This window comes from Cyprinodon tularosa, unplaced genomic scaffold, assembly GCF_016077235.1.
Source record: "Cyprinodon tularosa strain WSP-4 unplaced genomic scaffold, ASM1607723v1 ctg586, whole genome shotgun sequence".
NCBI classification, from domain to species: domain Eukaryota; kingdom Metazoa; phylum Chordata; class Actinopteri; order Cyprinodontiformes; family Cyprinodontidae; genus Cyprinodon; species Cyprinodon tularosa.
The window spans coordinates 313,986-329,821 of NW_024039325.1; the positions used below are offsets into that span (position 1 = coordinate 313,986).

Genomic DNA, 15,836 nt, shown 5'->3' on the forward strand with positions numbered 1-15,836 from the left:
TCTTCCTTATCCAGAATTTCTAGGCATATGAAAATTTATACCTGGAAGGAGTTAAAAATTTTATCCTAACAAACTCCTCCTGATGCAGCCAGGTTTCAGTGAGACGATCAAAGATTGATTGATTAGTTACTTAATGACAAACAAAGTCATGAACTAACAAAATCTATGAGAAGAGAGTTATGTTCATTAACCCTTGTTAATTCTTTGTTTAGTTTTGCTAAATTGGAGTTTTATTATTTTAATTATTTTCATTATTTAAATGAGATTTATTTATTCCTTTAAAATTGTTTTCTAATTCATTTAATTGTGGCTGTAGGCAAGACTGTCAGGATGTGGTAATGAGTGGGTAACAGTAGATAAGCTGCAGAGAGGTGTGTTAGATGGAGTGGATGGATGGAAGATGGAGGGATGGTGGATTAAGGGATACATGGAATAATCGAGGGAATCAGCAGCTCCATAGAAACCAATAAGTTTGCAAATGGCCTGTTTGTTGATTCACACAATTGATCAATTTAACTCAGAAATTACAGCATTATGGTGCATTGGAGATAGTTCTGGAGTGCATGAAGAGCTATTTAGAAAACAGGGAAGAATTTGTGATGATGGGTGATCAGTAATCATGCTTGGACACTGTGCTGTTCCCCATGGGTCAGTATTTGGAACAGTGTTGTTTATTCTCTTCATAAATATCAACAGCTTACAGAGGGAGTGGCTGTGGAATATCCTCTGGTTCTGCAACCCTCCACGAGTCAGTCCCAGTTCAGATAATCAGTTCCATTCTGTACTTCCTGAGAACTTCTCTCACACTTCCAGTTCTAACCAAGCTGGTACTTCTGGACTTGTTTCTGAACTGGTTTTACGTTTTAATCAAAAAAAGTCTTAAATAAACTCAGTAATTTGTCTGCGTGTCTGATTCTGTCTCCTTGAACCCCAGTCAGCCTCAGCAGATGGCCGCTCACACTGAGAAACTGGAGGGTTCTTCCTGTTAAAAGGGAGCTTTTCCTCTCCACTGTCGCTACAAGCATGCTTAAGGCTGATTTATATTTTGAAATCAGGTCGTCTGTGTAGGTGTCGCAGTGAAAGATGTCCCCGCCCCCTCCGCAGACACTCTGCTGCACCTTTCCCAAATTGTAGGCGAGCACAGAGAGAAGGTCGGCTGGTTTTGTTTGTCTGACCGCCATTGTGGAAAACGCCTGGTGAAGATGGAGCAGCTAGCAGAGCGAGGTGCGAGAGAACGCTGGGACCCTTATTCCTCCTGGATCCCCGCTCTTTTTGGCCCTCATGTCCCTCCGTTGTCGGAATAAACTCGCCCCCACCTCCTCAGTATCTAGACCCACAGCGTATAGCGCAGACTACACTAAAAATTGAGCATAAATCAAAAATGTCTGCATCAAGCTCACTGTGACCCACTGCTGCAGGAGGATAACCAGGCCTTTAGTGAGTCGTTTCAATCAGCTGGTTTTCCTAGTAAAAAAACTTTTAACCAATCTGACTGGATGATCCGGTTGAATTGTCTTTTTAAAGTTCCTTGAGCTGAATTTAGGCTCTATATAAATAGACTGAATAGAATTTAATGAATTGAAGTTGGTTATTAATTTTATGGTGATGGTAGCGGCTCAGGAGGACCGCGCTTATCTTCCTGTGGAGAGACAATCAAAATATTTGAAATGTGGAGGAGAGTTTGGATGAGAACCTGAAGGCCCCAAGTATTAACAAGTACGGCATAGAAATAAAAGTCCTGATAAAGGGGAGAAGTTTCTATATATACAGACTGAGCTATGAAAATCTGAAAAATACTAACAGGACAGCGCAGCAACACAGACACACTGCCAGAGATATTTATAGACATGTTTTAAACTAACCGCCAGAGGAACGGCAGATAAGCCGCAGTTTGTTTCAAACTAAATACCAATCTGAAAAACTGATCTATAACAAGAGCTGCACAGACGTCACTGTCCTGAAAAAAAGGAAAATTAAGGGCAGAGTGACTGGAAAAGTCTGCAGATTGAAGTAAAGATCAGTGATGTACAGGAGAGATGTCCAGGATGTCTGCCACAAATCTGTAGGGAAAACAGGATATAGATGTTGGATGATGGATGGATGATTCAATTCAGTTTCAGTTTATTTTAATAACGCCAATTTATTACATGTCATCCCAAGGCACTTTAATCATTTCAATCTGATCATACGTTCCAATTAGTTAAAAGTTTTCTAAGGGAAACCAGCTGAATGCATCCCTTTACTCCTTCTAGATGAGCATTTAGCTACAATACATATTCACTTTCAATGTGTCGTTAATTCTACAGCAATCCCTCACAGCTAGTATGCATATGGCGAAAGTGGGGAGGAAAAACTCCTTTATGGCAGGAAGAAACCTCCAGCAGAACATTGTCAGCAGCCTTCTGCTGAGGCCGACTAGGAGATTCGAGAAGAGAGAGGCAGAAACACAATAGCAATTGAGAAGAACTCATCCATAAATACTTTCTATTTTAGAGAAGGTAACTGAAACCATCTCCATAGGTGGCTCTGTCTATGAAAGAAAGATCTAAGCAGACAACTTCTGAGTCAGTTATTTTATGTCAAAAGGATGAAAGAGAGTACATATAGTTAGTAACCGTAAAAGCTAAGCTTATAGATATGTCTAGCAGAGAAACAGGACTAAAGGCTGGAAAATGGGCCTAATTTTATAAGAAGCAGCAGCCCTGTAAAAAAGCTACTATGACAGGAAAAGCAGAAATAACATAAAATTGGGTTGAGTAAGTAATGCATAAATGTAGAATAGAAGTTAAATAAAGCAGGATAATTAAAAGGTCCCTATGTCCTCCAGCAGTCTAAGCCTATAGCAGCAGAACTATAGAGATAGATCAGAATAACCTGAGCCACTCTAACTATAGGCTTTATCAAAGAGGAACATTTAAGCCTTGCTTAAAAAGTTTAATTATTCTATAATTAAAACTATTTAGTTCTAGAGGAGCCTGAGAACTAAAAGATCTGCCTCCCATTCAACTTTTAGAAATTCTAGGAACCACTAGTAAACCTGCAGATTGAGAGCGAAGTGCTCTGTTAGGAACATAAGGAACAATCAGATCTCTGACATCAGATGGAGCTTGGCCATTTAAGGCTTTATATGTGAGAAGGAGGATTTTAAATTCTATTCTGGATTTAACAGGAAGTTCCAAAAAGTGTTAAAAACAAACCACTAGACTTGATTTTCCCAGCTTGAAGACATTTCACTTCCCTCCCAGAAAGCTTTCTCAATTGGAGCGTGGAGCTCCAGGTCTTATAGATTAGTGCAGCAACAGCCGTGTTATGGCTTAGAAAACATGCTAGTTGAACCAAACACAATGGGGAGTCGTTAGGGTCGTTGTTAGCCTGGCTTAACAAACCTATAAAGCCTGGAGCTCGATGCTACTTCAGACATTTTGAATTGAGAAAAATTCTGGATGGGAAGTAAAACCTCTTCAAACATGGATAACAAGTCCAGTTTTTTTAAAAACTTTTTTTTGGGGAATTTTTGTAAAGCCCGCCCAACTCAGCAATTGGTTGAGTTTGAAATGTGATATGTCTAACGAAGGGAGAACAATGCAGGGAATTTCAAGGCGGAAAATGAGAAAGAATTTTCATTACTGGATCAAAAAATATCCTAAAATTGTTCTTCAAGGTATAGTGGAGGATTTTCATGAATTTTTTGAAAAGATTCGCCCTCTCCACTTATAAAAAAACAAACAAAAAACCTCATGCACAATCCTGTACCCCCTCTCGAGACAATTATTTTGATGATCCACCCAGAAAAAGAACATCCTCCACTATACCTTTAAGGTTTAATTTATGAGTTGAATGAAAACACTTTCCCCAAATTCAATTAAATTCAGTTTATTTCTATAGCGCAAATTCTCAACACATCTACTTGTTTTGGAATCTCTATCCAGCATTTAACAGGAAGCCGATGAAGTGAGGTTAAAATAGGAGAAATGTTATCTGCCTTTTATTTTCATGCCTGCAGTGTTTTAGATCAGTGGAAGACTTTTAACGACAGTTTGTGAGCCTGACAAAGGAAATACATGGACTAGTTTCTCAGCATCAACCCTGGACAGAATATAACACACCGCCTTTATTTATACAGCACTTTATTATAACAGACGTCATCAAAGGGTTGTACATACAACTGAAGATAACTGTAAAATTAAAACAGACAATCAAAACATAGGCAAGCTAAGATAAAAACAATAAGATAGGTAAAAACTGTTCAAATAATACTAATAAAAAGGTTTTAAAAAGTAGAGTCAATCTCTTAGGATGTGCAAAATGCTTCCAAATAATTTTTTTTTAACAGGAATCTTAAATTGTGAAAAAGGGGATCCCTGACTGACATATTTGGGCAGTTTCCTACAATCTTGCAGCTGCTTCAGTGAAGCTACTTGGAGACAATCAAGAGCTGTTGGTTGGCTGACCTTAGGGTCTGGGTGTGGTCTATGGCGTGCAACAACCTGGTCAGAACTACATCTAACATATTAAATGAAGCATTAGATCAAGATAATATAATAAGAAGGAAAACTCCACTGGATCAAAACAGTCCAACCACAGTTCGGGTTCTATAAATGCCTCCATGCTGCTTCTCTTTTTAGAGATAAATAATAGAGTGGTACCAATTTAGCAACCAAGCTAATAGGCAGCAAGGAGTTACCATGACAACCCATAGCCTATCATTTGCCACCCATGTGGTCACCCATACTAGGTGACTACTGGACATTACTGCAGAACAAGCAGTCCCCTCCTTCACCAGATGGTGGCAGCAGGATACTCTCAAGTATATTTTGCTAAGTTCTTTTTTTAGTGCATAAACTGAAAACAATTTATCAATCTAAAAAATGACAAATAAAGAATTCATCCTCTTTTCATGACTAGTTTTATGTTTTATGGAAGAGAAGACAAAGGTATATGTGTCAAATGTATCTACTCCATTTAATGTATGTATTAATATATGATTATATATATAATTATTGCTCATAACCATAAGTGATTATATAGGGTCCATTTTTCCCGTGGAAATGAAAGAAACATCAACTTTTTGAAGAACTGCATGTTGAAGTCTGCACTACCTGCCCTTCCGCTACTGAGGGACCACATGCACTGGATGGGATTTAGACAACATCTTAAATGTTGGTGTATATGGATATAGCGAGGGTTTAAGGAACATCTAGTCTTTCTTCAGTGATTTAAAGTAAATTCAAGAAAATTCGGAAGATTCTGAATTGAAATCTAGCCACACACCTGGCGCCAATTCACTTACCTTTAATAAAATCAAGGGCTGGATGCTTAATTGATTATCGATTTTTCTATTTATAAAGATTTAATTTTAGGGAAATCTGGATTTTCTCCACCAATGGACTCCTTAGGCTTCCATAGCTTAGAGCAGAGATGTCCAACGCCAGTGTCCAAAGCCAGCGTCTAACGCCAGTGTCCAAAGACAGTGTCCATAGCCAGTGTCCAAAGCCAGTGTCTAACGCCAGTGTCCAAAGCCAGTGTCTAACGCCAGTGTCCAAAGACAGTGTCCATAGCCAGTGTCCAAAGCCAGTGTCTAACGCCAGTGTCCAAAGCCAGTGTCCAAAGCCAGTGTCCAAAGACAGTGTCCATAGCCAGTGTCCAAAGCCAGTGTCTAACGCCAGTGTCCAAAGCCAGTGTCCAAAGCCAGTGTCCAAAGACAGTGTCCATAGCCAGTGTCCAAAGCCAGTGTCTAACGCCAGTGTCCAAAGCCAGTGTCCAAAGCCAGTGTCTAACGCCAGTGTCCAACGCCAGTGTCCAAAGCCAGTGTCCAAAGCCAGTGTCTAACGCCAGTGTCCAACGCCAGTGTCCAAAGCCAGTGTCCAAAGCCAGTGTCCAACGCCAGTGTCCAAAGCCAGTGTCCATAGCCAGTGTCCAAAGCCAGTGTCTAACGCCAGTGTCCAAAGCCAGTGTCCAAAGCCAGTGTCTAACGCCAGTGTCCAAAGACAGTGTCCATAGCCAGTGTCCAAAGCCAGTGTCTAACGCCAGTGTCCAAAGCCAGTGTCCAAAGCAAGTGTCCAAAGCCAGTGTCTAACGCCAGTGTCCAAAGCCAGTGTCCAAAGCCAGTGTCCAAAGCCAGTGTCCAAAGACAGTGTCCATAGCCAGTGTCCAACGCCAGTGTCCAAAGCCAGTGTCCAAAGCCAGTGTCCAAAGCCAGTGTCTAACCCCAGTGTCCAAAGCCAGTGTCCAAAGCCAGTGTCCAAAGCCAGTGTCCATAGCCAGTGTCCAAAGCCAGTGTCTAACACCAGTGTCCAAAGCCAGTGTCCAAAGCCAGTGTCTAACGCCAGTGTCCAAAGACAGTGTCCATAGCCAGTGTCCAAAGCCAGTGTCTAACGCCAGTGTCCAAAGACAGTGTCCATAGCCAGTGTCCAAAGCCAGTGTCTAACGCCAGTGTCCAAAGCCAGTGTCCAAAGCCAGTGTCCAAAGCCAGTGTCCATAGCCAGTGTCCAAAGTCAGTGTCTAACGCCAGTGTCCAAAGCCAGTGTCCAAAGCCAGTGTCTAACGCCAGTGTCCAAAGACAGTGTCCAAAGCCAGTGTCCAAAGCCAGTGTCTAACGCCAGTGTCCAACGCCAGTGTCCAAAGCCAGTGTCCAAAGACAGTGTCCAAAGCCAGTGTCCATAGCCAGTGTCCATAGCCAGTGTCCAAAGACAGTGTCCATAGCCAGTGTCCAAAGTCAGTGTCTAACGCCAGTGTCCAAAGCCAGTGTCCAAAGCCAGTGTCTAACGCCAGTGTCCAAAGACAGTGTCCATAGCCAGTGTCCAAAGCCAGTGTCTAACGCCAGTGTCCAAAGCCAGTGTCTAACGCCAGTGTCCAACGCCAGTGTCCAAAGCCAGTGTCCAAAGCCAGTGTCTAACGCCAGTGTCCAACGCCAGTGTCCAAAGCCAGTGTCCAAAGCCAGTGTCCAACGCCAGTGTCCAAAGCCAGTGTCCATAGCCAGTGTCCAAAGCCAGTGTCTAACGCCAGTGTCCAAAGCCAGTGTCCAAAGCCAGTGTCTAACGCCAGTGTCCAAAGACAGTGTCCATAGCCAGTGTCCAAAGCCAGTGTCTAACGCCAGTGTCCAAAGCCAGTGTCCAAAGCCAGTGTCCAAAGCCAGTGTCCAAAGCCAGTGTCCAAAGCCAGTGTCCAAAGACAGTGTCCATAGCCAGTGTCCAACGCCAGTGTCCAAAGCCAGTGTCCAAAGCCAGTGTCCAAAGCCAGTGTCTAACCCCAGTGTCCAACGCCAGTGTCCAAAGCCAGTGTCCAAAGCCAGTGTCCAAAGCCAGTGTCCATAGCCAGTGTCCAAAGCCAGTGTCTAACACCAGTGTCCAAAGCCAGTGTCCAAAGCCAGTGTCTAACGCCAGTGTCCAAAGACAGTGTCCATAGCCAGTGTCCAAAGCCAGTGTCTAACGCCAGTGTCCAAAGCGAGTGTCCAAAGCCAGTGTCCAAAGCCAGTGTCTAACGCCAGTGTCCAACGCCAGTGTCCAAAGCCAGTTTCCAAAGTCAGTGTTCAAAGCCAGTGTCCAAAGCCAGTGTCCATAGCCAGTGTCCAAAGTCAGTGTTCAAAGCCAGTGTCCAAAGCCAGTGTCCATAACCAGTGTCCAAAGCCAGTGTCCAAAGCCAGTGTCCAATGCCAGTGTCCAACGCCAGTGTCCATAGCCAGTGTCCATAGCCAGTGTCCATAGCCAGTGTTCAAAGCCAGTGTCCAAAGCCAGTGTTCAAAGCCAGTGTCCAAAGCCAGTTTCCAAAGCCAGTGTCCATAGCCAGTGTCCAACGCCAGTGTCCATAGCCAGTGTCCATAGCCAGTGTCCAAAGCCAGTGTCCATAGCCAGTGTCCATAGCCAGTGTCCAAAGTCAGTGTTCAAAGCCAGTGTCCAAAGCCAGTGTCCAAAGCCAGTGTCCAAAGCCAGTGTCCAACGCCAGTGTCCAATGCCAGTGTTCAAAGCCAATGTCCAAAGCCAGTGTCCATAGCCAGTGTCCAAAGCCAGTGTTCAAAGCCAGTGTCCAAAGCCAGTGTCCAAAGCCAGTGTCCAATGCCAGTGTCCAACGCCAGTGTCCAACGCCAGTGTCCAAAGCCAATGTCCAAAGCCAGTGTCCATAGCCAGTGTCCAAAGCCAGTGTCTAACGCCAGTGTCCAAAGCCAGTGTCCATAGCCAGTGTCCAAAGCCAGTGTCCAAAGCCAGTGTCCATAGCCAGTGTCCAAAGCCAGTGTCCATAGCCAGTGTCCAAAGCCAGTGTCCAACGCCAGTGTCCATAGCCAGTGTCCAAAGCCAGTGTCTATAGCCAGTGTCCAAAGCCAGTGTCCAAAGCCAGTGTCCATAGCCAGTGTCCAAAGCCAGTGTCCAAAGCCAGTGTCCAAAGCCAGTGTCCAATGCCAGTGTCCAAAGCCAGTGTCCATAGCCAGTGTCCAAAGCCAGTGTCCAACGCCAGTGTCCAAAGCCAGTGTCTAACGCCAGTGTCCAAAGCCAGTGTCCAAAGCCAGTGTCCAAAGCCAGTGTCTAACGCCAGTGTCCAAAGACAGTGTCCATAGCCAGTGTCCAAAGCCAGTGTCTAACGCCAGTGTCCAAAGCCAGTGTCCAACGCCAGTGTCCAAAGCCAGTGTCCAAAGCCAGTGTCCAACGCCAGTGTCCAAAGCCAGTGTCCATAACCAGTGTCCAAAGCCAGTGTCCAACACCAGTGTCCAACGCCAGTGTCCAAAGCCAGTGTCCAAAGCCAGTGTCCAACGCCAGTGTCCAAAGCCAGTGTCCATAGCCAGTGTCCAAAGTCAGTGTTCAAAGCCAGTGTCCAAAGCCAGTGTCCATAACCAGTGTCCAACGCCAGTGTCCAAAGCCAGTGTCCAAAGTCAGTGTTCAAAGCCAGTGTCCAAAGCCAGTGTCCAAAGCCAGTGTCCAAAGCCAGTGTCCAAAGTCAGTGTTCAAAGCCAGTGTCCAAAGCCAGTGTCCAAAGCCAGTGTCCAATGCCAGTGTCCAACGCCAGTGTCCAAAGCCAGTGTCCATAGCCAGTGTCCAAAGTCAGTGTTCAAAGCCAGTGTCCAAAGCCAGTGTCCATAACCAGTGTCCAACGCCAGTGTCCAAAGCCAGTGTCCAAAGTCAGTGTTCAAAGCCAGTGTCCAAAGCCAGTGTCCAAAGCCAGTGTCCAAAGCCAGTGTCCAAAGTCAGTGTTCAAAGCCAGTGTCCAAAGCCAGTGTCCAAAGCCAGTGTCCAATGCCAGTGTCCAACGCCAGTGTCCAAAGCCAGTGTCCAAAGCCAGTGTCCATAACCAGTGTCCAAAGCCAGTGTCCAAAGCCAGTGTCCAACCCCAGTGTCCATAGCCAGTGTCCTGCAGGTTTCCAAGGTTTCTTGGCTTCAGCTGATTCAGGTGCCGTCAGTTAAACAGAATACTGTTAATCAGTGGAAATCAGCTCTTCAAAAGAACGGACTCCAGGACTGGCTTTGCACATGCCTGGCATAGAGTGACGTCAGTTCATCACTTTTCTTCTGTCTTCTAATTATGCATAAACAAGCTTTCTGAAGACATTTAGTTTGATATGATCATTGCTGATGTTGGGGTTGATTGAAATAGAAGCTAGTTTTTGAAGGTAATGCATGTGATTTGTCCTTCTTTTATCATGAAACCTCAGAGTGTAAAACAATTAGATTTTCAAGCCATATCCCTAAGCCCTAATATAATTAGATATTTATAAAGAATCGCATTAAAATATTAGAACTGACAGCTGGGAAAATGACAGTTCAACAGAGCTGTGTGTTTGGCATCTGTATAAGAAGGAAATCAAGGAATTTATCATTTTTCTCCATTAATGAATGGAAATAAACATCTCTTGTTTTATACAGAAGTAGATGGTTTTTCCAGAATAAAGACATTTTTTTCGTTTTTATCTCTTGTTTCCTGGCATCGTGCTTCAAAGTGCATTTAAAGCAGCGCGTGGAGACAAATAATTGTCCTCTACTTCAACATTTTCCAGGCCAAGGACCCCAAACTGATGGCAAGATGGAGCAGGGATCCCCTGATTATATATATAGTATGAAATGGTGTTCTATCAAACTGGTCCTATAGTCACTCTATTACAGATGGAGTAATGTAACTAAAGTAATCCCTCGCTGGGATTATTAAAGTATTTCTGCTTCCTGGTTGATGGGACAGGTGTTGTGAATGAAACGGTGCCCAGCTTGAAAGAGCTCCTGTGTGTCTCTGAATGTGAGCATTGATGACTGAAAGACATCTTCTGCCTCCATTTATCTGTTTACTACAGTCTGTTGGATTCATGTTCATGTGGATTTAAAGACATTTCAATTAGTGGATGATCTGTTGAACTGTAAAGAGTCTTGAGATGACGTGTTGTGAATTGGTGCTATAGAAATAAACGGAATTAAAGAATACTGAAAAGTGTTCAGAAATGACAGGGTTGTGGTAGAATTATTTATTCCCAATCAAAGCAATATGTCATCATGAGGAAGTGACAAAATGCAAGCGGATGTACTGTCCTGTGAAGTCTGTGACTCGATAAATCAGTTGGTTTTCCTTACATAGGAAACTTTATTTATCAATCTAAGTGTATAATCAGTCTCTTTGAAGTTCCTTGAAATGATGTGTTTTAATTAGTGAGTTTATATAAATAAACTGAACTGAATTTAATTAAATTAAGGAGCCTAAGTATGAAGATGACAACGTGTGGGTCAATACATGTTTTAAGCAAAGCGAATTGAGTCTTAAGATATATAACAAGACGGATGGATGATGGATGGATGATGGATGGATGGATGATTGATGGATGATGGATGGATGGATGATTGATGTATGATTGATGGATGGATGGATGATGGATGGATGATGGATGGATGGATGATTGATGGATGATTGATGGATGGATGGATGAATGGATGATTGATGGATGATTGATGGATGGATGGATGATGGATGGATGATGGATGGTAATGGATGGATGATGGATGGATGGATGATTGATGGATGATTGATTGATGGATGGATGATGGATGATGGATGGATGATGATGGATGGATGGATGATGGATGGATGGATGGATGATTGATGGATGGATGATGGATGGATGATGAATGGATGATTGATGGATGATGGATGGTGATGGATGGATGGATGATGGATGGATGGATGATGGATGGATGGATTGATGGATGATGGATGGATGGATGATTGATTGATGAATGGATGGATGGATGATTGATTGATGGATGATTGATGAATGGATGGATGGATGATTGATGGATGATTGATGGATGGATGGATGATTGATTGATGGATGATGGATGGATGGATGAATGTTGATGGATGGATGGATGGATGATGGATGGATGATTGATGGATGGATAGATGATGGATGATTGATGGATGGATGGTGATGGATGGATGATGGATGATGGATGATGGATGGATGGATGATGGATGATGGATGATGGATGATGGATGGATGGATGGATGGATGATGGATGATTGATGGATGATGGATGGATGGATGGATGGATGATGGATGGATGGATGAATGGATGGATGAATGTTGATGGATGGATGGATGGATGATGGATGGATGATTGATGGATGGATGGTGATGGATGGATGATGGATGATGGATGGATGGATGATGGATGGATGGATGATGGATGATGAATGGATGGATGGATGGATGGATGGATGGATGATGGATGGATGGATGGATGATGGATGGATGGATGATTGATTGATGAATGGATTGATGGATGATTGATGGATGATTGATGGATGGATGGATGGATGATTGATTGATGGATGATGGATGGATGGATGAATGTTGATGGATGGATGGATGGATGGATGATGGATGGATGATTGATGGATGGATGGATGAATGTTGATGGATGGATGGATGGATGGATGGATGATGGATGGATGATGGATGGATGGATGGATGATGGATGGATGATGGATGATGGATGGATGGATGATGAATGGATGGATGGATGAATGTTGATGGATGGATGGATGGATGGATGATGGATGATGGATGATTGATGGATGGATGGTGATGGATGGATGATGGATGATTGATGGATGATGATGGATGATTGATGGATGGATGGATGGATGATTGATGGATGATGGATGATTGATGGATGGATGGATGGATGGATGATGGATGATGGATGATTGATGGATGATGGATGGATGGATGGATGGATGATGGATGGATGATTGATGGATGGATGGTGATGGATGGATGATGGATGATGGATGGATGGATGATGGATGGATGGATGATGGATGATGAATGGATGGATGGATGGATGATGGATGGATGGATGGATGATGGATGGATGGATGGATGGATGATGGATGGATGATTGATGGATGATTGATGGATGGATGGATGGATGATGGATGGATGGATGGATGATTGATGGATGGATGGATGGATGATGGATGGATGGATGGATGATGGATGGATGGATGATTGATGGATGATGAATGGATGGATGGATGGATGATGGATGGATGGATGGATGATGGATGGATGGATGATTGATTGATGAATGGATGGATGGATGATTGATGGATGATTGATGGATGGATGGAGGATTGATTGATGGATGGATGATGGATGGATGGATGAATGTTGATGGATGGATGGATGGATGATGGATGGATGATTGATGGATGGATGGATGATGGATGATTGATGGATGGATGGTGATGGATGGATGATGGATGGATGGATGATGGATGATGGATGGATGGATGATGGATGGATGGATGGATGGATGGATGATGGATGATTGATGGATGATTGATGGATGATGGATGGATGGATGGATGGATGATTGATGGATGATTGATGGATGGATGGATGGATGATGGATGGATGGATGGATGGATGGATGGATGAATGTTGATGGATGGATGGATGGATGATGGATGGATGATTGATGGATGGATGGGGATGGATGATTGATGGATGGATGGTGATGGATGGATGATTGATGGATGGATGGTGATGGATGGATGATGGATGATGGATGATGGATGGATGGATGATGGATGGATGGATGATGGATGATGAATGGATGGATGGATGGATGGATGGATGGATGATGGATGGATGGATGGATGATGGATGATGGATGGATGGATGATTGATTGATGAATGGATGGATGGATGATTGATGGATGATTGATGGATGGATGGATGATTGATTGATGGATGATGGATGGATGGATGAATGTTGATGGATGGATGGATGGATGGATGATGGATAGATGATTGATGGATGGATGGATGAATGTTGATGGATGGATGGATGATGGATGGATGATTGATGGATGGATGGATGGATGAATGTTGATGGATGATGGATGGATGATTGATGGATGATTGATGGATGGATGGATGGATGATGGATGGATGGATGGATGATGGATGGATGGATGATTGATGGATGATGAATGGATGGATGGATGATGGATGGATGATTGATGGATGGATGGATGGATGAATGTTGATGGATGGATGGATGGTTGATGGATGTTCTGTATGATAATGGATTTCGTTCACATGTATCTGGTTTAGCGTGATGTTTTCTCCTTGCAGACAGCTCAGACCATCATCCTAGTCGTCACCGGCTTCACCATCTGCTGGATGCCGCACCACATCATCGCCATGTGGGCGGAGTTTGGCACCTTCCCGCTCAACAACACCACCTTTGCTCTCCGTATCGTCTCCCACTGCCTTTCCTACGGTAACTCCTGCATTAACCCCATCCTCTACGCCTTCCTGTCAGAGAATTTCCGCAAAGCCTGCCGCCAGGTCTTTGCCCGCCACCTGCTGTACAAACCACCAACTAACGGGAAGGTGGTCAGATTCCGCATGGACAACTTCTCCACCACACACTCCAGCACCAATATCTGAAGCAGTTTGGTGAGAACAAGACAATTCCTTCAGGAAAAAAAGGAAGCTAAGGACGCTCTGCAGGTCACATGATGACAGGGGCTGCAGGTGATTGGCTGCTGTGGTCAGCCTTTACCTAAGCTGAAGGAAACCCATTCTGAACAGGACAATGCATGGATCATTGTTTATTTTAATCTTTAATATTTATCTGCTACCAGAAGGCAAATACATCTAGAGTTTGTGAAGAGGTTCAAATTTCCAGGGGTCCTTCACCCACAGTTGCTTCTTAAATATATGATAGTGAATCTGCAAAAACCTTCCCTATCTTTAGTTTCCAGCATTTATAGTCTAACGTACGAATCAGGTCATGTTTGGTGTAGACATGCTCTGAAACCACAACAGCAGAAAACCAAGATAGCCTAGGTTATTCTATAATTAATAGTTCTTAAAGTCATAGGGAAGTGGCTGTTCCATAACCTGACTCCAGCTGGACTTGCTCCGCATATCCATCTGGAAACCTTCCTTTGAAGTATTTTTGGGAAGGGGCGAAAATACTGGTTAGCTGATTGGTCTATGTTGGTGATAGACGGGCCAAATAAACCAATCAGATCAACGAAGCATATGACGTACTAACAGAGCGACGACGAAGAGGAGCCAATTGATAGATCAAACTCTTGGCGAAACCAGTCGGGAGAAGAGCAAAAACATCTTTTCCTCTGAGAAAAGCCTCCAGAGCAGTGTTTTGCTCTTCTTTCAGGGAAGAAATACTCTGTAATTCCGATAAAACTTGCTTGATAGCCACGCTAACGCTAGTTTCGTCAGCTGAAGCCGCCATGTTCTTTAGACTGAACTGTCGCGCTTCTCGTTGCGTCACACCTCAACCCGCCTCAAAGCCAACGCTGATTGGACGTTCTTTTGGTGAACGGCTCCAAATTTTCTTTAACGGAGAGTCTCCAGACTGATCTGCGAGTGAAACCTTGAAAGCTCGCGAGATCACGATGGTCTCACGAGGCTAGCTGTTCCAAACGTTGCATTTCCGAATTCTCCCGAGTGTAGCCCAGACGTCCATCCCCGTGAACACTGGGACGGAAATCAATGGGAAAGGAAATGACTCTGATTTCAACCGTTGCGTATATTAGCTGCGACATATGAATCAAGATGCTATGACGGGAAAAATTTGATTGACAGATGACCGTTGATATATGATTGGCCGAATTTAGTTGTCCAGGCTGACGTAGAACTAACTGATAACGAAAAAAACCCACAGATTTTAAGACAGGATTATTTTTTAAATACATGGTATTTAAAATGGAAAATATGGAAAATATGGTCTGATAAAGAGAACATTTATATACACGTTTAAACCAGAATGATTTGACATTTAAATATTATTTCCCTAAGACTTTAAAGAAAGGAACTTGGTAATGGAAGCGCTTCATATCAGTTCTTTGCAGACGGAGCGGCGGGACTGGTTCAGGTGCCCACAGCAGTGTGAGGTCTCTCTATTCACACCAAACTATCATGTCAGCTTTATCAGAAACACTTAGTTGTCATAGTTCTGTTGTTTCTATAGAGCTGCCTCCACTCAGCAGACAGTTTATCCTCATTACCCAGCTGCTGTTAGTCACCAAAGCACTATGAACCCAGATGTTGTACAGCTGAGGAACTTTAGTTATTCACTTTATTTTATGTATCCTTGCAGCTTTACTGTTTGTTTCCCACCAGCTGCCTGATGGTCCAGTCAGAGCATTTAAATCCGGTTATCTGTGAAATAATGTGGCTCCATCTGTCATCATCTTGACCCAGAAGCCTCATCGTTCATCCAGGTGCCGCATTGCTAAGGCAGGCTTTCTCATCCAACCCTTCTAACCAGACAAACTGGTCCAGGACCATGACCTTTAACCTGCTAACATGGGGAGCATGACAT

The 15,836-nt window shown here is 43.6% G+C and overlaps 1 protein-coding gene across 1 annotated transcript in view; it reads left to right on the forward strand.

Annotated features, from left to right (window-relative positions):
- The window catches only part of galr1b (galanin receptor 1b), a 31,695-nt gene extending 17,233 nt beyond the window's left edge, over window positions 1–14,462 (forward strand). Inside the window, exon 3 of the mRNA XM_038306576.1 lies at window positions 13,613–14,462. Coding sequence (XP_038162504.1) covers window positions 13,613–13,930 — 318 coding nt within the window. The 3' untranslated portion in view covers window positions 13,931–14,462. The remainder of the gene's footprint in view (window positions 1–13,612) is intronic.
- Window positions 14,463–15,836: the final 1,374 nt, after the last annotated feature.